At 50.2% G+C, this 21,791-nt stretch overlaps 2 protein-coding genes across 4 annotated transcripts; both read left to right on the plus strand.

The window, feature by feature from the left end:
- The first annotated feature begins 899 nt into the window (after window positions 1-899).
- Saxo5 (stabilizer of axonemal microtubules 5) lies at window positions 900-10,519 on the plus strand. Its single transcript, XM_050127344.1, has 8 exons — window positions 900-1,449; window positions 4,608-4,711; window positions 4,808-4,908; window positions 7,461-7,573; window positions 7,651-7,760; window positions 8,089-8,290; window positions 9,300-9,385; window positions 10,292-10,519. Exons 1-8 carry the CDS (start codon window positions 900-902, stop codon window positions 10,517-10,519), a joined length of 1,494 nt encoding a protein of 497 aa, XP_049983301.1.
- Window positions 10,520-15,537: 5,018 nt separating this feature from the next.
- On the plus strand, window positions 15,538-20,906 carry Znf358 (zinc finger protein 358). 3 transcript variants are annotated; one of them, XM_050127441.1, is made up of 2 exons: window positions 15,538-16,085; window positions 18,609-20,906. In XM_050127441.1, exons 1-2 carry the CDS (start codon window positions 16,046-16,048, stop codon window positions 20,339-20,341), a joined length of 1,773 nt encoding a protein of 590 aa, XP_049983398.1. In that variant the 5' UTR covers window positions 15,538-16,045; the 3' UTR covers window positions 20,342-20,906. The 3 variants fall into 3 exon arrangements, with proteins under 3 accessions (XP_049983398.1, XP_049983397.1, XP_049983399.1); XM_050127440.1 differs by lacking the exon at window positions 15,538-16,085 and adding an exon at window positions 16,156-16,396; XM_050127442.1 differs by lacking the exon at window positions 15,538-16,085 and adding an exon at window positions 17,693-17,781.
- The last annotated feature ends 885 nt before the right edge of the window (window positions 20,907-21,791 follow it).

The raw sequence follows: 21,791 nt of genomic DNA on the forward strand, positions 1-21,791 counted from the left end.
GCTCAGGGTCACTTTTAGTGTATAACTCACAATAAACCTCCAACCTCGTCTCTCACAGGCCTGCCTGGAGGCTTGCCTCCTATGTGATTTCAGATTCACTGCCCATCACAATGTTTAAGTATTCACTCATGTATGTGTGTGTCTCCAGTCCTGAGCTAACAAAAGTGCAGGGCTCTTGATCTATTTTGGCTAACTGATGACAGGGGTAACCATCTCGGGGTTTTTATTGCTGTGACAAAACAGCATGACCCAAACCAAGTTGGGGAGGAAAGGGTGTATTTCACCTTACAGCTTTTCGTTCATCATCCAGGGAAGTCAGAGCAGGAACTCAAGGCAGGAACCTGAAGACAAGACCTGATGCAGAGGCTATAGAGGTGTGCTGATTATTGGTTTGCTCCTCATGGCCTGCTCAGCCTTATAGAACGCAGCACACGTCTTAGTTGGACTCCCCAAGGGAGGCAGGGAGGCCTTAATTTCAATGAGAAGCAGATTCGGGGGGAGGGGAGAGGATGGAGGGAGAACTGGGATTGGTCCATAAAAATAGAGAAAAAGAAAGAAAGAAGGAGGGGGGAGAAAAAAAGAAAGAAAGAAAGAAAGAAAGAAAGAAAGAAAGAAAGAAAGAGAGAAAGGAAGAGCCACAGGTCAATCTAGTGAAGCATTGTCTCAGCTGTTGGACGTTTCCTTTTCTAAAAGGGCTCTATCTTGTGTCTAATTGACGTAAAACTAGCCAGCACAGTACAACACCCCTACACAGCAGGAGCCAAGTAAGGAGTCTCTTTCCTCTTTCTGGGATCAGGCTAAGGACTGAAAGGCAGCATTGTCCTGTGGTGGAGAAGGCGGTTTTCACGAGTTTAGGCCTTTGTCTTCCGCCCCTCGCAGGTGGCGCCAGGGGCCTCACGATGCCTGTGTGCCCGATGTCCCTGGAGTTCCTCAAAGCCTCACACTTCGCTCTGGGCCCCGATCCGCGGCTGCACGATGGTACTATGCAATGCACGACGCACCGGGACTTCCCGGCCTATTCCTCCGTCACCCCGGCGCGGCCCCCAGCTTCGCCACCGCACCCCAAGGTCTTGCAAATGGAAGCGCATTGGGCGGCCCAGAAGCGCGTGTCCGAGGTGCGCCGCGCGTTCTCGCCGCCTCCCGAGATGCCGTCGCTGGAAGAGCGGCGGGAGCAGACAATGGAGCGCGTGCGAGCCATGCAGATCAGCAACCTGCACGTGCACGCGGACCCGCGCACCGGTCTCAACCTGTCCACCGCACGTTCTGACTACCGCTGGCCTGAGCCGCACGCCCGTGAGGACATCCGAGGCGCGCGCCTCATCTTCGATCGCGACTCGGTGCCCTTAGGCGACAGGGAGCAGCTCGGCATTCCTCCCACCTCGTACCAGGCACACTACCCGCCATTCGACGACGACACTCCTCAGCCCCGTGTGCCCAGCAGCCACCTGGGTGAGCGCGCGCTCTGGCCAAGTGCACCTTAAGGTCGCTCAGGGACCCCTCACAAACTACACCCCCACCCTCGTCCACACCCCAAATGGCCACTTGTCATCTTGGAGAGGGAAAACGCTTCTAGTTGCTACCCAGTAGAGACCAAAGATGCTGCTGCTAAAACTGCCAGGGCTGAGAATACACTACTCAGTTGGTAGTGTATTTACCTAGCATTCATGAAGCTCTGGTTTGCAACCTGAGCACTATATAAACTAGGCATGATGGCCAACACCTATCATCCCAGCACTGGGGAAGTAAAGACTCACTTCAGATCAGAAGTTCAGCTTTGCTACATAGTGGGTTCAAGATTAGCCTGGGACCCTGTCTCCAAAAAATAAAACAAGGCTCGCGAGATGACTCAGTCAGTACACTGGTTGATCGGCAAGCATGAGAACCCAAGTTCCACCCCTAATACCTACATTATGCATGGTTGGGAGAAAGAGACAGGTAGGAGTCTCTCTCTCTCTCTCTCTCTCTCTCTCTCTCTCTCTCTCTCTCACACACACACACACACACACACACACACCTCCCCAATTGCTGGCCAGTCTAACTGAATCAGAGAGCTCCAGGTTCAGTGAGAGACCCTGTCTCAAAATATAAGATGGAGAGCAATTGAGGAAGACACCTGACATCAACCTCTGACTTTCACATGCATGTGCATTCTCATGTACCCACACACATGAACACACAAAACAAAAAAAATCCCAATTTGCTTGGTGGCTCATGTCTACAATCCCAGCACTCAGGAGCTAAGGGAAGGGATTACTACAAATTTTGGCTCATGTCCCAGATCCTACCATGCACAGCGGCAGCACTACCCCACAAAAGAATCAGCCAGTTCCAAATATCAAGGAAATTTAGGTACCAGGGACTATGAGACAGCTCACTGGGAAAGGGCACATGCAGCCAAGTCTAATGACCTGAGTTCAATTCCTAGGTCCTACATGGTAGAAAAGGACTCATTCCTGCAAGTTGTTCTCAATCCTACACATCACACACACACACACAACACACACACACACAAACAAAAAGTCGAGCATGATTGTTCATGCCTGTAATATAAGCACTTAAGAGGCTGAGAGAAGTTCAAGACCAGCTTTGGCTACAGCATGAGTTCAAGTCTAACCTGAGAGACTTGGTGAGTTTCCCCAAAGAAAAAAGGTTGAGAACATAGCTCAATGGTAGAACACTGGACTAGTGTATATGACGCCCTAGGTTTTTCTTTTTACTTTTGTTTTGGAATTGTCTGGCAATGACTCCAGTATAACCGTAGTTGTAAGAGGATACCCTTTGAGTTGGGCTTTGGGATTCTGTGATTTGGGTGCAACCATGTCATTTAGAGGACAACCTTGAGTTTCAGAGCTCAGACATCTTCATCTTTTACTTTGAAACAGGGTGTTTTATGCATTAAGAGAATGAGCTACGATAGCCATACTTTTGGTTTTGAATGAATGAGTTTATTAGTATATAGCAAGCCAAAATAACAGAAAAAAAAACCAAAGTGATGACACAGTAGAAACCAGCCTTATCTAGTAAACATTCTCCTATTGGGTGTTCAGAGCATCCGTCAGAGACCACCTGGGAAAGCCCCCTTGTTCCTGGGGCAGAGCAGTGAGGCTCTGCTCACAGGGGAGGCTTCCAAATGAAAAAAAGAGTGGATAGAAATGACATCAGAACAGGAGCTCAAACATGCAGCAAAACTGACGTCATGGTGGCGCATGCCTTTAATCTCAGCACTCAGGAGGCAGAGGCAGGCAGATCTCTGTGAGTCCTAGGCCAGCCTCTTCTATAGAGCAAACTCCAGGACAGCCTAGTCTACAGAGGAGAGGGGGGTGTGGGGAAGGGAAGTGTCTCCTTGCGGTGAGCTTCCCAGGGCCGAATGTCCTCCCTTTCCCGCCCAGGGGCTTTCATGTCATGGGATAAGCAGTAGTTCTGTTTGTTCCAAGTGGCTCACCTTCCAGCTGTTCTCAAGTACATGATGTTTTCATGCTTGGATTGTTTTGCTGTTTTCTTGCCTCCTTGTCACAGAGTTGAGGGGACAGCCCACCCTTGGGCAACAGGCCATGGAGAACACTTTAAGATGTACACTCTCAGGTCTAAAGAGAGAGGGGACCTGTCTTCCAGAACTTAGGGTCTGGCAATGACCTGGAAAGTCCTCAAATAGGCTGCTCTGGCTGGCAGGCAAGCACCTGGGAGCCGCCTCCCTAGTGCTGAGACTACAGACTTGTGCCACCATTTCTGACTTTTTATGTAAATTCTGGAGGTCCCAACCCGGGTCCTCATGGTTGTGGAAACAAATGTTTTACTGCATCTCCCCAGCCTTTTCTTTGTCCTGAGTCTCACACATACCAGGCAAGCGCTCTACCACTGCCCAGCCTCCGTGCTCTTCTTTTCTACCCGGCCACTTGCAGTCTCTGTACCACAAGGGTGTAAGAGGAGTGAGAGAATACCAGGTCCCATTCAGCCTGAGCTGGGCGCATGACCCCAGCACTCAGAAGGCTGAGAACTGCGAGTTCCTATACTCTCTCAATGCACACACACACACACACACACACACACACACACACACACACACCCTGAAACAAAACAAAAATATTTAGAAGAAAGGAAAGAGGAGCCCAGGCATGGTGGCCATGCCAGTAAAATTAGCACTGCAGGGAGGCATGAGCAGGAGAGTCAGTTCAAGGCCATATTTGACTGTGTGACATTTGAGACCAGACGACATGAGACCCTAAGGGAAATGGACTTAGCAAGGTGCCTGTCTTAAGCCTTGGTAGTTATTTTATCTTATGTTTCTTGTGTTTATATGCATGTGCACATGTTCCAGGGTTCAAGTACGAGGTCAGAGGACAGCTTGCAGGAGACACTTTTCTTTCACCAGGTGAAACCTGGAGCTCTAACCCAGGTCATCCGGCTTGGTGGCAAGCACCTTTACCCACCAACCCATCTCAACAGCCCCCCCTTTTTTTATTGTTTTTTGGGGATAGTTTGCAGATATCCTTCAGTCTAGAATGCTCAGGGCTGTTCAGACTACCTTCCTGTGGCTACAATCCCAGAAAGCCTTAAGGCTGCAGAGAATCAGCCCCATTCTCTCCCACTACCTTCCTCTTCTTCCTTAGGGGGCCCCAATCCCCTGAAGTGGAACTACAAGGGAAAGGAAGGCACCTCCTACCAGAATCAGTTCCAGGCCCTCCCAGGCCCACCTGCCTTGATGTGTAAGAGGGTAAATCAATGTGGCTCTGGCTTTGCTGGGGCGGGGGGAGGGTGCAGCCATGGCAGCTAGGGTGGTTTCCACCTTTCCACCCTTCTTTGCCCGTAGGCCTCCTCTAGTGTGAACCTAGGAGACAGCAAGGTTGGCTACAGCACCCTGTGCTCATACGTGAAACAGACGTACACACCTCAGGAGCTGCCACCACACAGGTAGGAAAGACCACAGTTTGCTCACAGTTGCCTGTCAGCACCCTGTGGGAGGCTGGGGAGATGGCTCAGTATGGAAAAGTGTTTGCAGCATGAGCGTGAGGACATGAGTTCAAATCCTCAGCGCCTACCTAAAAAGCTGCCTGTGGCCATGTGCCCATCATCCCCAGGGTGTGGTACACACAGACAGGGCAATCACTGGGGCGTGTCAGCTGCCAGCCTAACTCTAGGATCAGTGAAACTCGCTCTCAAAATAACAAGACAGGGGCCAATGAGATGGTTCCGTGATTAAAGGTGCTTGCCACCAAGCTTGATGACCTGAGTTCAATTCCTAGGATCTACATAGCGAAAGGAGGGAACTGATTTCCATAATCTCTTCTCTGACCTCCACATGTGCACCATGGAAGAAGCACAGGTACACACACACACACACACACACACACACACACACACACTCGGGCTCACACTTGCACACAGCCTGTATATGCACAACACACATACAGCAGCACAACACACACAAAAATAAGGAGAAGGAAAGATGTTTCCACAGCTGCATAGGAGCTCTTGTTCCTATGCAGAAGACCAGAGTTTGGTTCTCAGCACTCACGTGGTAGCTCTCAACAGCCTATGACTCCAGTTTCTGAAGATCCAACACCACCTTCTGGCCTCTGCCAGCCTCCACACACGTAGCACATGCACATGCATGTAAAATAAAAATGAAATATAAATCTTTAAAAGCAAACAAACAAATGGAAAGGGCTAGGCAGTGATGGCACACACCTTTAGTCCCAGCACTCAAGAGGTAGAGACAGGTTGATCTCTATGAGTTTGAGGCCAGCATGGTCTGCAGACCAAGTTCCAGGGACAGCCAGAGCTACACAAAGAAACTCTGTCTTGAAAAATAGGGAGGGTGGTCTGTTCACTGGCGAACAGCACTGGCTGCTTTTCCAGAAGACCCAAGTTTGATTCCCAGCACCCACATGGCAACTCATGACTGTTTGTAACTCCAGTTCCTGGGGACCTGATGCCTTCTTGTCTCCTTAGGCAGCATGTATGAATGCGGTGCAAAGATATACATGCAGGCAAAAATACCCATACACATTTAATTTAAAAAATTCTTTTTAAAATGGGAAACTGAGTATGGAGGAGAATGCCCTGAATCCCAGAACTTGGGGGCCAGAGAATGGGGGTTCACTGTGAAGTCAACGCCAGCCTGGTCTACATAGTTCTGGCTCAGCCAAAGTCACATACCAAAACCCTGCCTCAAAATAAATAAATTAAAATAAATAAACAAGGGCTGGAGAGATGGCTCAGCAGTACTTGCTGCTCTGGCAGGAGACCCGAATTTGATTTCTTGTACACACATGGTGGCTCCCAACTATCTGTAATCCCCGTTCAAGGAGATCTTCTGGCTTTTATGGGCATCAGAAACACCAGGAACATGTGGTACGCTTACATATATACAGGCAAGCACTCATACACATAAAACAATCATCTTTAAAAACAGCCAGGTGTTGCAGGGCAATGGTGGCGCACACCTTTAATCCCAGCACTCAGGAGGCAGAGTCAGGTGGATGGATCTCTGTGAGTTTGAGGCCAGCCTGGCCTACAAAGCAAGTTCCCGGACTGGCTCCATAGCTAGTGAGAAACCAGACTGTAGTGGCACACACCTTTAATCCCAGCACTTGGGAGACAGAGGCAGGTGGATCTCTATGAGTTCGAGACCAGCCTGGTCTACAAGAGCTAATTCCAGGAGAGGCTCCAAAGCTACAGAGAAACACTGTCTTGAACCCCCCCGCCCCCTCCCAAAACAGCCAGGTGATGGCAGTGGCGGCGGCAGCACACACCTTTAATCCCAGAACTCGGGAGGCAGAAACAAACCAGCCTGGTCTACAGAGTGAGTTTCAGGACAGCCAGGGCTATATGACGAAACTCTGTCTCCAAAAACATAAATATAATTAATAATTAATAAAAATAAAAAGGCTGAGCAAAGTGGCGCATACTTTTAATCCTGGCACTCCTGTCCTGCTTAGGCTTCTGCAGCTCCGATAAACACAGAGGCCAAAAGCAACCTTGGAAGGAAAGTGGTTTGTAGATTATAGTCCATCGTTGAGGGAAGTCAAGGAAACTCAAGGAGGAACCTCTTAGAGGCAGGAACTGAAGCAGAGGCCCTGGAGAAATGCTGTTCACTGGCTTGTTCTCCAGGGCTGGTTTAGCATGCTTTTGTAAGCCACCTAGAATCATCAGTCCAGGGGTGACACCACCCACAGGGGCCAGCCCTTCCCACATCGATCATTAATGAAGAAAATGCCCTTCTAAAAAATCCCCTCAGACAGACACCACAAGAACAGGAATTTGATGGAGACAATTCCTAGGTTGAGGGGACCTCTTTCAGGGTGATTCAGTTTGTGTTTAGTTGACCACTGACCAGCACAACTCCTGAGGCAGAGGCAGGCCAGCCGGGACTACAGGTTCAGTCTGCCTCACAAACTTATACAAACATCGACACACCCCAGGCTCAGCCTTGGTTCACCTACCCCATCACTTTGCCTGAGGTATGACAAGGCCCAGACTGCAGCCCACATCCACCGGGTGAGCATTGGTCCTGGAGACGGCATGTTCCATGACAGGACCACCATGAACGACCACTTCTATCCCCGAAAGCCAGGTGAGAACTGGTGTGTGTACTCCATCCCTGGCTTCTTTTTGTGTGCTGCCTACCACTGACACACCTCTCCCCAGCAGAGCCTTTTGTCCTTCACCATGATAAGACCCCAGAGTCGCACATCCTGGAAGGAAACTGGTGCCCTGGCCCTGGCAGCCTTGCCACCTCCACAAAGTTCTTCTATGGTGAGGTCAGCAGGAAGAGGGAGAAGGTGCCAGTGTGCTCTCATGGGGGGGAAGCGGGTCTCAAAGGCAGAACAAGAGGTGAAGCTCAGTATAGACCTCAGGCCCTGGGATTCAAACACACACACACACATACACACACACACACACACACACACACACACGCACGCACACGCACCAGTATCAGCCACAATGGCTCTGTCTGTAAAATACAATAACCGAATTAAATCTAAGCCCATCTGGAACCCAGAGGGTGGGAGCTACCCACGCCACGCGACTGCTTCTCGGTGCTGGAGCCTCTGGACCAGAGATCTCTAGAAGCTTGTATTCCTACAGCCGCCTCCTGTGACTCAGCCTCCAACGCGACATGTGTCCCATGAGAAATTGAAGCATCACGTGATCCTGGGAGAAGAAAAGCTGCTCCGAGACTTCTTCCAAACCTCCACGGGCTCCACCTACTGCCCTCCGGACACCAGCCCAAAACAGAGAGTCCGTAACTTTTCTTTCTTGCAGAGTAACTTGCCTGAGGGCACAGGTGGTGAGTGTGGTCTACCCATCCCTGAGAACCCTGTCCCATCCCCAAGATCCTCCCTGGTTCCTGGAAGCACGGTCCATCACTGAAAGCCTCACCTCACTAAAAACCGTCCCTTCCTGATGCCCCGCCCCTCACTCCATCCCCTCCTTCAGCTCTAAAGATCTGCTTCTGTCCCTGGAAGATTTGTCCATTGCTGAAAACATCACCTCATTCTTAAAGACCCCCCCCCCCGCATATGAAAGCACAGCGCCAGTACTAAAGACACCCCAGCCCCAATTCCCTGTTCATTCCCACACACCTGCCCATCCCCTGAAGTCCACTCTCCATCTCCAAGGACATGCTCATATTACTTGCTTCTCTTCCCTGACCCCACCTCCCCAGACAGGGTTTCTCTGAGTAGCCTTGTGTAGCCTTGGCTGTCCTGGAACTCGCTTTTTAAACTAGGATGGCCTCGAACTCAGAGATCCACCAGCCTCTGACTCCCGAGTGCTGGAATTAAAGTCGTGTGCCATCAAATACTTCTTATGTCTAGAAATCTTACTCTATCTTTAAAGACCTGCCCATCGCTGGACTCATAACTCCCTGGAAGCCACATCCCCATCCCCCAAGTTCATCCCCCCTTCCTAAAGCCCCGACCCATTCCCAAAGTTCCGTCCCTCAAAGTGCCTACCACCACCTACCTCGAATTGACTCCACCTTGGATTGACAACTCTGATCTCCTGGACTATGCAAACTATGTGTAATTCCAATCCTATAGTCTGGGCAAGGCCCTTTTCCCTTATTCTCCCTCATCCATCCCTAAGCCCTCCTCCTCTGTTAGGCGCTGGCTAGGCAGTGACTTCCCTGGCCCCGCCCTTCAGACTCCTCTGGCTTAATCCTGCTGACACTTCACACTGTCTTTACCTCAGTTCAACATAGGTCCCTGAACCCTGTATCTTCCACCCTTGGTCCCTCATACCCTGCCTCATTCGTTTCCTCTGCTCCCCAACTTTCCCCAAACCCAAATCTCCAGAATTAGACTTTTTAACCACGAACCAAAAGATGATGAAGCCGCATGGAACAGTTCGAGCCACTATCACCGAAGAATTGTTACAGAAGGTGAGTCAGAGGGAGGGGATACATCCCCTCATCAGCACCCCTCAGACTAATGTCAACCCCAGTCTCAGAATCACAGTCGAGTCAGCTAGGGTCAACCTGTGCTGAAAGTAATTTTGTCAGTGCTGAGGATCAAGCTAAGAGTCTTTTTTATTTTTTCGAGATGACCCCCTCCCTCCATCTCCCCAGGGCTGAGGTTGCAGGCACACATGCACTACCACTCAGAATTCAGAGGTCATGTTAATAACCCAGCTTCAAGGTTAGCCCTAGCTTCTCCCAACTCTCAAGTCTACACCAATTCAGATACATTTATTACCAGACAGGTTGGTTTAAATCTCAAAAGAAGGGTTCATTTAGAGGCCACCTAAGACCATCCAAAGTCCTGGGGTCATTCTAGGGGCTGTCTAAAAAATGATTTTATTTATTTAATTTTTATGATTTATTATTTATTTATTATATATACAGTGTTCTGTCTGCCTATATACCTATAGGCCAGAGGAGGGCACCAGATCTCATTCTAGATGGTTGTGAGCCACCATGTGGTTGCTGGGAATTGAACTCAGGCCCTCTGGAAGAGCAGTTAGTGCTCTTAGTCTCTGAGCCATCTCTCCAGCCCCTGATCGTTTAATTTTTATGACATTTTATTTTAGTGGGGTGTGTGGGTGTGTGCATGTATGTGAATGCATGGGCACACACATGCCTTGGTATACATGGGAAGGTCAGAGGACACTTGCTGTAGTCAATTCTCTTCTACCATGTAGGCCCCAGGGATGGAATGCAGGTCCTCCCATATAGGGTACAGTGCTGAGCGACTTCTCGCCCTCCAATGCCCTCCCCAGAGAGATCTAGAGGTGGCCAGGGTCAGCAAGCACAAGGCTGTCTGACAAATCACCTACCTTGACTTCACAGTGCAAATACAGCCACATAGAGCCCCCTCTGGGTGGACAGCGCTTCTTCTCCACCCATTTTCAAGACCAGTTTCCTTTCAAGTACCAGGGCCCGCTGGTACTGAAGCCAAGTAACATTCAGGAGAGCCATGTGCCACTGGGCACGCCCAAAAGCGTGGGCTGCTGGGGACAGAAAGTAGACCCTCTGAGCCCCCAACTCCCATTGTATCCTTGCCTGAGCCAGCAATAAATATCACTTGATTGTCAACTTGACAGGCTTTATCTTCACAAAAAAACTTCATTAATTTAAAAAAAATTGATTTGTGTTTGAGCATTTGCCACAGTAGGGTTCGGGTGTCAGAAGGCAACTTGCAAGAATTGGTTCTCTCCTTTCACCATCTCAGGTCCCCAAGGACCAAGCTTTGTGGCAAGGCCTCTGTTTGCTGAGCCATCTTCACTGCCCTGGACAGAATTTAGAATCTTTGTGAAAACCAACCACTGAGCATGTCTACGTGAGAGTTTCTAGGTTAGGTTAAGTAAGGCAAGAAGACCCTAAGTATAGGTGGCTCAATTTCATGATCTAGGGTTCCAGCCTGAACAAGGAGTAAGTGTCCTAAGCTCCAGCATTCTTCACTGCCAGCCTTCTCCTGACTGTGGAGGCAATGTGACCAGCTGCCTTAGCTCCTGTCAGTTTGCCATCCCACCGTGATGAACCGTGCCCTCAAACTGTGAAGTTTCCTTCCTTCCTTCCTTCCTTCCTTCCTTCCTTCCTTCCTCCCTCCCTCCCTCCCTCCCTCCCTCCCTCCCTCCTCCCTCTCTGCCTTCCTTCCTTCCTTTCTTTTTTTTCTTAGAGTGTGTGTGTATTTTGCTTACATGTATGTCTGCACACCATGGACATCCTGGTGCCTGTGGAAGCCAGAAGTGGACTTTGGCTCCCCTGGAAGTGGAGTTACAGATGGTTGTGGGCCACCATGTAGGTTCTGGAATTTAAATCCCGGTCTTGTGGAAGGCAGTGGGTGCTCTTAACGCTGAGCCATCTCCACAACCCTGAACTGTGAGCTTCTATCAGATAGTTTCTCAAGTGATGAGACAAGTAACTAATACAGAGGGTTGTGCTGGAGAGAATGATGTCACCAAGACACCTGAGCAGCTGTGTGTGGTGGAGCACACCTGGAGACTCAGGCAAGAGGTAGTCCTGGTAGTCCTGGTAGTCCTGGTCGTCCTGGTCGTCCTGGTAGTCCTCGAACTCTCTCTGCACATCAGGCTGGCCTTGAACTCAGAGATCCACCTGCCTCTGACTCCTGGGATTAAAGACATGCACCACCAACATCCAGCTCTTCTGGATAGCGGGTCTGGAAATGACTCAGTGGTTAAGAGCCCTGGCTGCTCCTGCAGATAACCTGAGTTTTATTCCCAGCATTCACGTCTAGTGGCTCACAACCACCTGTGAGTCCAGCCCCAGTGCCCCAGCTTCCGAATGCACTGATCTCTCTCTCTCTCTCTCTCTCTCTCTCTCTCTCTCTCTCTCTCTCTCTCTCTCTCTCATACACACACAGATATGCATGTAGACACATAATTTAAAAAGTTAAAAATCAGCCAGGCAGTCGTGGTGCACTCCTTTAATCCCAGCACTTGGGGAACACAGGCAGGTGGATCTCTGAGTCAAGGCCAGCCTGGTCTACAGAGTGAGTTTTTCAGGACAGCAAGGCTACACAGAGAATCCCTGTCTTGAAAACCAAAAAGAAAAGAAAAGAAAAGAAAAGAAAAGGAAAGGAAAGGAAAGGAAAGGAAAGGAAAGGAAAGGAAAGAAAAGAAAAGAAAGAAAAGAAAGAAATATCTCAGCAGTTAAGAGCACTAGCTGCTCTTCCAGAGGACCTGGGCTCAATTCCCAGTGCCCATATGTTGCCTAAGCTAACTGTCTTTAACTTCAGTTCTGATGCCCTCTGTTGGGCCCTTATGGCACTTGCTTCTTTGTGGAGCACATACATACATGCAGACGAAACACCCATACATATAAAAATGACTAAATCTTTTAAAGAAAGTCTTTAGTTACTAGAAAAGAGAGAAAATGAAAGTCTTTAAAGTACTTACTATAAAGGAGAAAATGGCTAGTGCCGTACAAAGGCTTTGGGCAGGAACATTGAGTGTGGTGAAGAGTCCTGGACTCTGGGACAGTATCAGTCCAGACTCCTTCAGGTCTTTTTTTTTTTTAATTTTAAAAAATATTTATTTTATTTATATGCATCTTGGTTATGTCTACAGAAACCAGAAGAGGGCATCGTGTCCTCTGGAGCTAGAGTTACAGGTATTTGTGAATTACGCTATGTGGGTGCAGGGAATTGAACTCTGGTCCTCTGTAAGAGCAGCAAATGCATTTAACCGCTAAGCCATTTCTTCAGGGGCCACCGCCCCTTCCTTTTAGAGACAACATCTCACTACGTAGCCCTAAGTGACTTGGAATTATCTATGTAGACCAGGATGTTCTCAAATTCATAGAGATCTGCCTTCTTCTGCTTCCTGAGTGCTGGAATTAAAGGTGGGTACCAGCATGCCAGTTTTTTAAAAGTTTCAATGGTTTGGGGTTTTGTTTGTTTGTTTGTTTTACATTCATTTACTTAGTGCGGGTTGCTGTGGGGCACAAGTGCTGCGTTGCTTGGGTAGAGGTCAGAAGACAGCTTATAGGAGTTGATTTTCTCCTTCCACAATGTGGATAAGGGGGGAGATTAAACTTAGGCTTGGCAGCAAGCACCTTACCCACAAAGCCATCCTTCTGGCTCTCACCATAATGTTTTTGTTGTGTTTTTGGTTTTGTTTGTTTATTTGGAGACAGGATCTCACTCTATAGCCTTGGCTGGCCTAGAGTAGACCAGGCCAGTCTTGAACTCATAAAGATCTGCCTGCTTCTGCCTTCTGAGTGTTGGGGTTAAAGGTATACACCACATGCTTGGCCACTCCACAATCTTTTCCCTCTGGGGCCTAATATTACTGGTTCTTGTCTCCTAGCAATAGACCTATGTCTGCCCAGACCATCTATCTAGTTGAAAGTCATAACCTAACGAGGGTAAATTAAAGCCTGTAGTGAGCTCTCACTACTGAAAGGAATACTTAGGTTCTGTGGACAGGGAGTATTTAATCTGTCAGGAGGAAGGGGCAGCTAGAATCCACCTCGATTATCTCTGATAATGCCAGTTTTATCTCTACCTCATTACCTTCATCATTTGGTGCGGACAGAGAATTCAGCTCACCAATTTCACATGGAGTAGACACAATCTCTTCTTTGTCAAAAAAAATGTGTGTAAGATCTTATATGTCAGGGCTGGAAAGATGGCTCAGTGGTTAAGAGCATTGCCTGCTCTTCCAAAGGTCCTGAGTTCAAATTCCCAGCAACCACATGGTGGCTCACAACCATCTGTAATGAGATCTGGTGCCCTTTTCTGGCCTGCAGGCAGACACACAGAAAGAATATTGTATACATAATAAATAAATAAAATATTTTAAAAAAAAGAATCGTATATGTCTTTTATGACATAAGATTGAAAAAGGGCCTGTGGGATGGGCCCAGCAGGTCCAATTTGTGGCCACCTGGGGAGACCTGAGTTCCACCCTGAGAACCCACATGGTGGAGGGAGAGAGCTCCACATTTCAATGTCCTCTTCTTTCCCAGGGGTGATTCCTGTTATTTTGGTTTTCTTTGGGGGGCATTTTGTTTTCAGTTTCTTTCTGTCTATCTTGTTTTGCTTCTATATTTTTGAAAAAGGGTTTCATTTAGCCCAGGGTAGTCTTCCTCAACTATATGGTGAGTTTGAGATCAGCCTGAGCTACATGTAGAGGAAGGGAGGGAGGAAAACAGGGAGGAACACAAGCTTCTGTATTCAGTGAGAAAGATCCCAGGCTGAAAGAGGACTCTCTTTAGCAGAGGATGTTGGGAGACTTCTGGGGGAGGGGCATAAACTTGCGCCAGGTGGCTTTAGGGGAAATTGAAGCAGTTATGGTTGGTACAGTCTGTGGCTGGGATTCCAGCAACTCTTATCTCAGAGCTGTGGGAGGATTGAAAATGGAATGTGGGCTGTGGCTGGCAGACAGGGGCAGTCATTTGTGTTATGGGGAAAAGGAGGGATGTGTGGTCATTGTTTTGGTTGCAGCCTATCTTAGGTCAGATATGGTCAGCGGGTGGCCTTGCTGTACCCCATCATTTATGCTTAGGTCTGTGTCCCGCTGCCAGCCGCCCAGGGCTTGTTTTCATTCTCTATTCTCTATGGTGGAGGGAGGTGTGTCTAAGTCGTAAAATTTGCCCTATAGCCTTCTTTAATCCTGGCTGACAGGCGATGTCAGTGTTCCCAAAATCAGCACTTGCTCCAGCTTCTTGACCTGACATTAGAATAGGAGGCTGAGAAGATGGAAGTTTCAGACTTTACTACTGGGGACAGGGGACGAAAAAGTTTCCTGAAGGTAGTGAAGGATTCTATGAACAAACAACTGTGTGTGTGTGGGGGGGGGGGGGCTGCACACATACATGTGTGTGGAGTACAGTGGTTGACTTCAGGTGTCGTCCTCAATTGTGCACCTCCTTATTTATATGGAATTTATTTGTTTGTTTGTTTATTTATTATATTTGTTTTTTCAAGATAAGGGTTCTCTGTGTAGCCCTGACTGTCCTGGAACTAGCTCTGTAAACCAGGTCATCCTCAAATTCAGAGATCAGCCTGCATCTGCCTCCCAAGTGCTGGGATTAAAGGAGTGTACCACCACAGCCAGGCTATCTTGATTTTTTTTTTAGATTACATTTATTTACTTACTTATTTATGTGGTGGGGTACGTATGGCTTGCAGGTGGAGGACAGAGGACAACTTGTAGGAGACAGTTCTCTCCTTCCACCATGTGGGGACGAGGGAATCAAACTCAGGTCTAAGAGCCCTTGAACCAGTACTTTTACCCACTGAACTGCCTCGTTGGTCCTCTGACTTTACTTTTTGAGACAGAGTTCCTCAACGAAACTGGAACCACTAATTCAGCTAGACTGACTGGCCCGTGAGTCCCTGGATCCTCTTGCCTCTGCCACCTCAAATCTAGGACTGTGGTTGCCCACCACTGAGTCTGTCTTTCCACATCATTGCCAGAGGTTTGAAGTCCCTAAGCTTCTGCAGCGTGCAGTTTACGGACTGGGTCACCTCCCTGTCCCCATCAGTCTCACCACAGACCTTCACCCACTGAACTGTTTTGACAGCCCTAAACTTTTTGAGATAATACTGGATGAAGCAAAGACAAACACTTTTTAAATTGCAGGGCTTCTCAGAGCCTCCCTTTGCCTATGTGGTTGGATATTATGATAGCTGTTGTTTGAACCAAGATAGAAAAATGGGCAAAAGACCAAGACAAAGGCCGGCAGAAACAAAAGAGGGCAAAGGCACAGAAAATGACCGGGCCAGAGGCAAAGAAATTGAAAGATGAAAAAGAGAGAGCCTGGTAGGAACAGAGAAAGAAAAGAAGAAAGGAGAATTGTTTCACCAAGTACAGGTTAATCACGGTTCGTCCCTGGGATCTATAAGGTGGAAGGAGAGAGTTGACTCCTGCAAGTTGTCCTCCAACTTCCTTTCCCATGAGCAACACGGCACTAATACACACTAAATCAAATAATTAATTTTTTTAAGGGGGTGAAGGCAAAAAGAGACAGAGAGGAGCGGACAGAATAGAAGAGAGATGTACAGATGGAGACACAGACAGGGATACAGATGGAGAGTGTCAAGATCAGAGTCGGAGAAGGGGCGGAAAGAGGCACATGGGTGAATGGAGGGATCGTGCCAGGATAGCGCGGGCTGGTAGGACGCAGACAAAGACTGGACGCGTGCTGGCCGGGGTGGCCAGGGCCGGGACAAAGACTTGGCCCGGGGGGCGGGGGCAGCGATGGCGCCGGCCGCCGAGGGCGCGGGCGAACTACAAGTCCCAGCAGCTCCCGCAGCGGCCCTCGGCCGGCCCCTCTCGCTCCCCGGGAGCGCCTGGCGGGGCCGCTGGGCCGAGGGGGCCGCCGGCGGGGCTGGTGGGCGGTGGGGTTTCCTGCGAGCCTGGGGCGGGGAGACGCCGTCTGGCCAGCGCTGGTGCAGCTGGGCCGGGCAGGGGCGAGGGGCATCGGGTGAGTGACCCCGAGAGCGGATCGGGCAGACTGGGAAAGACTCGGCAAAAGGGGGAGGTGGCTGGGAGGAGGCCCCCACACTAAGAGCAGGGTGCGGGGCGCGGCTCTGGGCTACTTATATGCACCCCTCGCCGAGTGTGTGGTGCCAGCTCTCGAGCTAGGTAGTCAAGGTGGCAGACGCGGTGGAAGACGGGGGGTCCCCAAGAAGCTCAGGCCTAGTGCATTTAAACCGCCACCCCCGGGACCACCCGCAAACCCCCCCCCCCCCCCACTGTGAGCCTGTGATCGGGGTGGGTGGAGGCGCCCGCTAGCTCTGAGGTCCTGCAGCGCAGGACGCCTCCTTGCTTCAGGAGGTGATGGTGGGTGGGTGGAGGTGCTTTCTTTCTGGAAACCAAGAAAAGCCTGGGGTATTGTTCTTCCTCCGATGTGGGACTTAAGAAAGGCCTTTTACTCCATAGTGTGTGTGTGCAGCGGGGAGGTATAGTATTACCTCAAGGGTCCCAGGAAAAGAATCCCAATTGTTATCTCCCACCTCCCAGACTTGGGAGTTCTTTGAAGCCCCTTTTCCCAAGAGGTGATCCGGGTGCACCTGCCTTCTCCCTCGTCTAAGAGATGGGAGTTTCCATCCAAGATGGGAGTTCATGAAACTGCTTCCTTCGAAACAATCTAAAAGTCCCTTGCCTCCCAGAAATCTGGAAGGACTCCCGGGAGTATTGCCCGCTAATCTCAACAGTGGGGCCTGGGTAGAGAAGTTTTTAGGGGAACTCAGCACCCCTCTGTGTAAGTCTCCTGGCTGTGAGGCTGGGGCTGGGTAGATTTTCCTAATCCCCAGGAACCCAGTCCAACAAACAAAAGAGTTCCCTCAGCCCCAAAGTAGAGCTCTCTTACTTTCTCCCAATCCACAGCCCCCCTAGCCTTCCCCTTAACACAGCCCCCCTAGCCTTCCCCTTAACACAGCCCCCCTAGCCTTCCCCTTAACACAGTCTTCACACCCTAATCATTGAGTCTGGGGCTCAGGCATTCAGTTTCCTGGAGACATGCCTCCTCTCCCTTATCCTGTCAACCCCCCCCCCCCAGTTTTCTCCATCACCCCACAGTGCCCAGCTATTGTTTTCACCAAGGGGTTAAAAGCACAATCCTCTAACCAATTGGAAAATAGATCTATTAACTGCTCTCTCCTCCCTTCTGGCTGTGGAGTTCTTAGTGCCCCCCCCCCCCCCCCCCCCCCCCCCCCCCCCCCCCCCCCCGTCGCACTCTCTTCCCTAGGAAAGACCCATGTATTTATTCACTCTCCTTAATTTTGAAAACTGTTACATTTGTAGCCCAGGTTGCCCTTGAATTGTGCAGATCTTCCAGCCTTAGCGTCCCAGATGCTGGGATTACAGGTGTGTACTGAGCCAGCTAGCTCAGGTCTCCTCTCCCGTGTCCTCTAGCTTAGGGAATAGACACCAAAGATCTTCTGTCTAGGAGATAATATATCCCACCCAAGCTGGGAGGTCTAGAATTCTTCACTGGGACACAGAAGGGGTACCAGCTATCATTAACTTCTCAGCGTTACCACCACCCATTCTGCTTCTGCAGGATAAACCACACAAGTTCCCCTCTCTATCAGGAACATCCTGATCTACCACTTTCTAAGGTGGGGCAAGAATTCAGACCATGACCTCATGAGGAACAAAGAACCCTGACATCCTTTTCTCCAGATGAAGGGTGTCAGACCTTAGAATTGTCTTCTATAAGACCCAAGCTCCCTTCCTACAAGAGCTCAGGATGGAGCTAGAGATGTCGCTCACCTACCGTGCAGGAAACCCTGGGTTTGAATTCCAGGACTACCTAAGTCGAATGTGCCCGTGCACAGCCTGCAGTTCTACACTCAGGAGGTTGAGGCAGGAGGATAAGAAATTTAAGGTTATCCTTGGTTACTTATGAGTTGAAAGACAACTCAGGCTACACAAGACCTTGCTTAAAAAAACAAAAACCCAAGATGGCCTCTTATCCCCTCCAGGTTTAAGCTGAAAACGGAGACTGTCAGCATGTCCCACTAGGGTCCCTCCCCTCTAAATCCTAGGTAGGACACCAGTTAGAACTCTTCCTGTGGTTAAAAACAAAAACAAAATCTATGTAGTTAGCAGGGACTTTTGTGTGGCATGGGCCAGTCTCTTTCCCCTTCCCCCGCACCTCCCTCCACCAATCTCCTGTGCTCATACTGCAGATTCTGTGCCAGAAGCCGCAAGCAGTTGCACTTCTAGGATGAGACGCTCAGTCCTGGTTAGGAATCCGGGCCACAAGAGCCTTAGGCCACTTTATGGAGACCTCCATTCAGACCCAGAAGACCTGGACCCCAGTCCCAAAGATCCAGACCCTATTTCTGAAAGCCCCGAGCCGGAGCCGGAAGACCTCAACACTGTCTCAGAAGATGGGGACGCCAGCTTTGAAGATCTGGACCCTGAGGCAGAAGAAGCTCAGCAGTCCATTTTGGGGAAGCCAGACTCAGATTCCCAAGATTTGGATCCCACGTCTTCAAGTTTTGACCTTGATCCTGATGTCATTGGCCCGGTGCCCCTGGTTCTGGACCCAAGCAGTGACACCCTCAGCCCGGCTGCTCCAGATGTGGATCCCCTTCCCTCTGGCCTCACTGCCACCCCTGAAATCTTGGCCACAAACCCAGCAGTGCTTCCCGCCCCCGCAAGTCCACCTCGTCCGTTTTCCTGTCCCGATTGTGGGCGAGCCTTCCGTCGCAGCTCTGGGTTGAGCCAGCACCGGCGCACCCACAGTGGAGAGAAGCCTTACCGCTGTCCCGACTGTGGCAAGTCATTCAGCCACGGCGCCACACTGGCCCAGCATCGAGGCATCCACACGGGCGCGAGGCCCTACCAGTGTGCTGCCTGCGGCAAGGCCTTCGGCTGGCGGTCCACACTGCTCAAACATCGCAGCAGCCACAGCGGGGAGAAGCCACACCACTGCCCGGTGTGTGGCAAGGCCTTTGGTCATGGCTCGTTGCTGGCCCAACACCTGCGCACACATGGTGGCCCTCGTCCCCACAAGTGCCCGGTGTGTGCCAAGGGCTTTGGGCAGGGTTCTGCGCTGCTTAAACACCTGCGCACCCACACAGGCGAGCGTCCTTACCCATGCCCACAGTGCGGCAAGGCCTTTGGGCAGAGCTCAGCCTTGCTCCAGCATCAGCGCACGCACACGGCTGAGCGTCCCTACCGCTGTCCCCACTGTGGCAAGGCCTTTGGGCAGAGCTCCAACTTGCAGCACCACCTCCGCATCCACACTGGTGAGCGACCTTATGCCTGCCCACACTGCTCCAAGGCCTTTGGGCAGAGCTCGGCGCTCCTGCAACACCTCCACGTGCATTCTGGCGAGCGTCCCTACCGTTGTCAGCTCTGTGGCAAGGCCTTTGGCCAAGCCTCTAGCCTCACCAAGCATAAGCGGGTGCACGAGGGAGCTGCAGCGGCCGCAGCAGCAGCTGCTGCAGCGGCCGCAGCTGGGCTGGGCCTCGGGCCTGGCTTGAGCCCAGTTTCTATGGTGAGGCCAGGGCAGATCTCTTTCCTAGGTCCCGATGCTGTTTCTGTGCTGGAATCTGGCCTGGACCTCAGTTCTGGTGCCAGCTCTGCTCGAAGTCCTGATCCTACTTCTGTGCTGGGTTCACTCCGAAATCCCATCCTCCAGACCCACTCAGGATCCGTCTCCAGTCCCGATCTTGTTCTGTCTTCTGACCCTAAACCAGGCCATGATGCTGACCCTGATGTGGTGCCCAGTCCTGACCAAGAATCTGATCCCAGCCCAACCCCCGATCTCGTCCCCAGTCCTGACCCCAACCCCAAGTCCCAAATGAATCTCTGCTCTCCTATTCACGACAGTCCCAGCCCAGCCCTTCCAACTGGAGAGAGTCCCAAGTGGGTAAAGGAGGAAGGGGCACTGCTAGGGCCCGATGGATAAAGGGGGCACTGGCATCTATGGTGGTTTGGGGAAAGTGTCTGTTATATTCATAGTAAAATCCTCCTGCCTCCTGACTCTGTGTGTTGCTTGCCTTTTGCGCTTTCTCCTATTGCGGGTAGGGGTGGAGGGTGTGGTCAGAGCCCAGACCGGTGGAGGCACACCCTCTAGGCTTCCTAGCTTCCCATACAAGGCCCCACACAATCTTTCCCACACATCATGCCACTGTTCTCCTGGGTCTGGCCACTGTGATCAGTCACTCAACGTCTGTGGGTGTTTTCCAGTGCTGGAATTTCAGGCATGCTGATGTTCTAGTGGGCTACTAAAGGATCCATTGGATCCTTGAGCTAACCTCCTTGCCCTTGAAAAGCCACTGGGGGAGTGGAGGTTGCTCTTCCTTATGTGCTTAACAAACATCTCTTAGCCTGTGTAGTGGCGCAGGACTGTCACCCCAGCTCTCTGGAGGTGGTAGCAGGAGGATTGGGCTATGTAGTGAGACTCTGTCCCAAAAGGCTATGCTATTACTTGGTGATTGTTGCTTATTTCTATATTAAAATATCTATTTTTATTTGATGTGTATAAATGTTTTGCCTGTATGTATATCTGTGTACTATGTGCATGGAATGCCCACATAGGCCAGAAGAGGACGCTGGATCCCCTGGAACTGGAGTTACAGCTGGTTATGAACCATGATCTTGGCTCTGGGAATTGAACCCAGGTCCTCTGTAAGAGCAGTAGTGCTCTTACCCACTGAGTCATCATATACATTCATTTTGTGTGGAGGCAAGATAACTTTCAGGAGCCGGTTCTCCTACCATGAAGGTTCTGGGGACTAAACCCATCAGGCTTGGCAGCAAGTGCCTTTACCTGATAAGCCTTCTACCAACCTTCTTTATTTTATTTAAAAGTTTTATTTTTATTTCATGTGTATGAGTGTTTTGCCTGCATACAAAGTGCATCAAGTGCATACCTGGTGCCCAGAGAGGCCAGAGTGGTGCTGGATGCCCTGGACGGCAGCTATGGGCAGTTATGAACTGCCATGTGGGTCCTGGGTACTGACCCAGGATTAACATCGAAAGATCTCTGCTCTTGATTTGTTTGTTTATTAAGATAAAGTCTCATTTTGTACCTCGTGCTGGCCTGGAACTCGATGTAGTCCAGGCTTGCCTCAGTTTCCTGGGTGCATAGCTGTAAACCATCATGCCTCAATAAACATCTAATGCTCATTGAGGTCCCAGCAGGAAGCAAGACCAGCACAGTTTGGACACTTATAAAGCTAAGCACAGAGGGTGGAACATTCTAAAGCATAGCAAGGTTTCTGATTTAGTGGAGGGATCACTTTTCCTGAGGAAGAGTTTTATGTTTGATTTATTTTGTTTTAGGGGTAGGGTATCACTACACAGACCTTGCTGTGGTTTCAAAAACCATCTTCTACAAGACGCAACATGCCTGC

This window comes from Alexandromys fortis, unplaced genomic scaffold (genome assembly GCF_014885135.2).
Source record: "Alexandromys fortis isolate MF-2015 unplaced genomic scaffold, M_Fortis_MF-2015_v1.1 scaffold_271, whole genome shotgun sequence".
In the NCBI taxonomy this organism is placed as follows: Eukaryota; Metazoa; Chordata; class Mammalia; order Rodentia; family Cricetidae; genus Alexandromys; species Alexandromys fortis.

What these genes read in the sequence shown, in the direction of transcription:
- Znf358 (XM_050127440.1), top strand. Translation starts at nt 16,171, where the DNA reads ATGGCGCCGGCCGCCGAGGGCGCGGGCGAACTACAAGTCCCAGCAGCT. An exon ending in GCAGGGGCGAGGGGCATCGG is followed by an intron (nt 16,397 to 18,608) that starts GTGAGTGACCCC and finishes CTCATACTGCAG; the next exon opens with ATTCTGTGCCAGAAGCCGCA.
- Saxo5 (XM_050127344.1), top strand. Translation starts at nt 900, where the DNA reads ATGCCTGTGTGCCCGATGTCCCTGGAGTTCCTCAAAGCCTCACACTTC. An exon ending in CAGGAGCTGCCACCACACAG is followed by an intron (nt 4,909 to 7,460) that starts GTAGGAAAGACC and finishes ACTTTGCCTGAG; the next exon opens with GTATGACAAGGCCCAGACTG. An exon ending in CTTCTATCCCCGAAAGCCAG is followed by an intron (nt 7,574 to 7,650) that starts GTGAGAACTGGT and finishes TCTCCCCAGCAG; the next exon opens with AGCCTTTTGTCCTTCACCAT.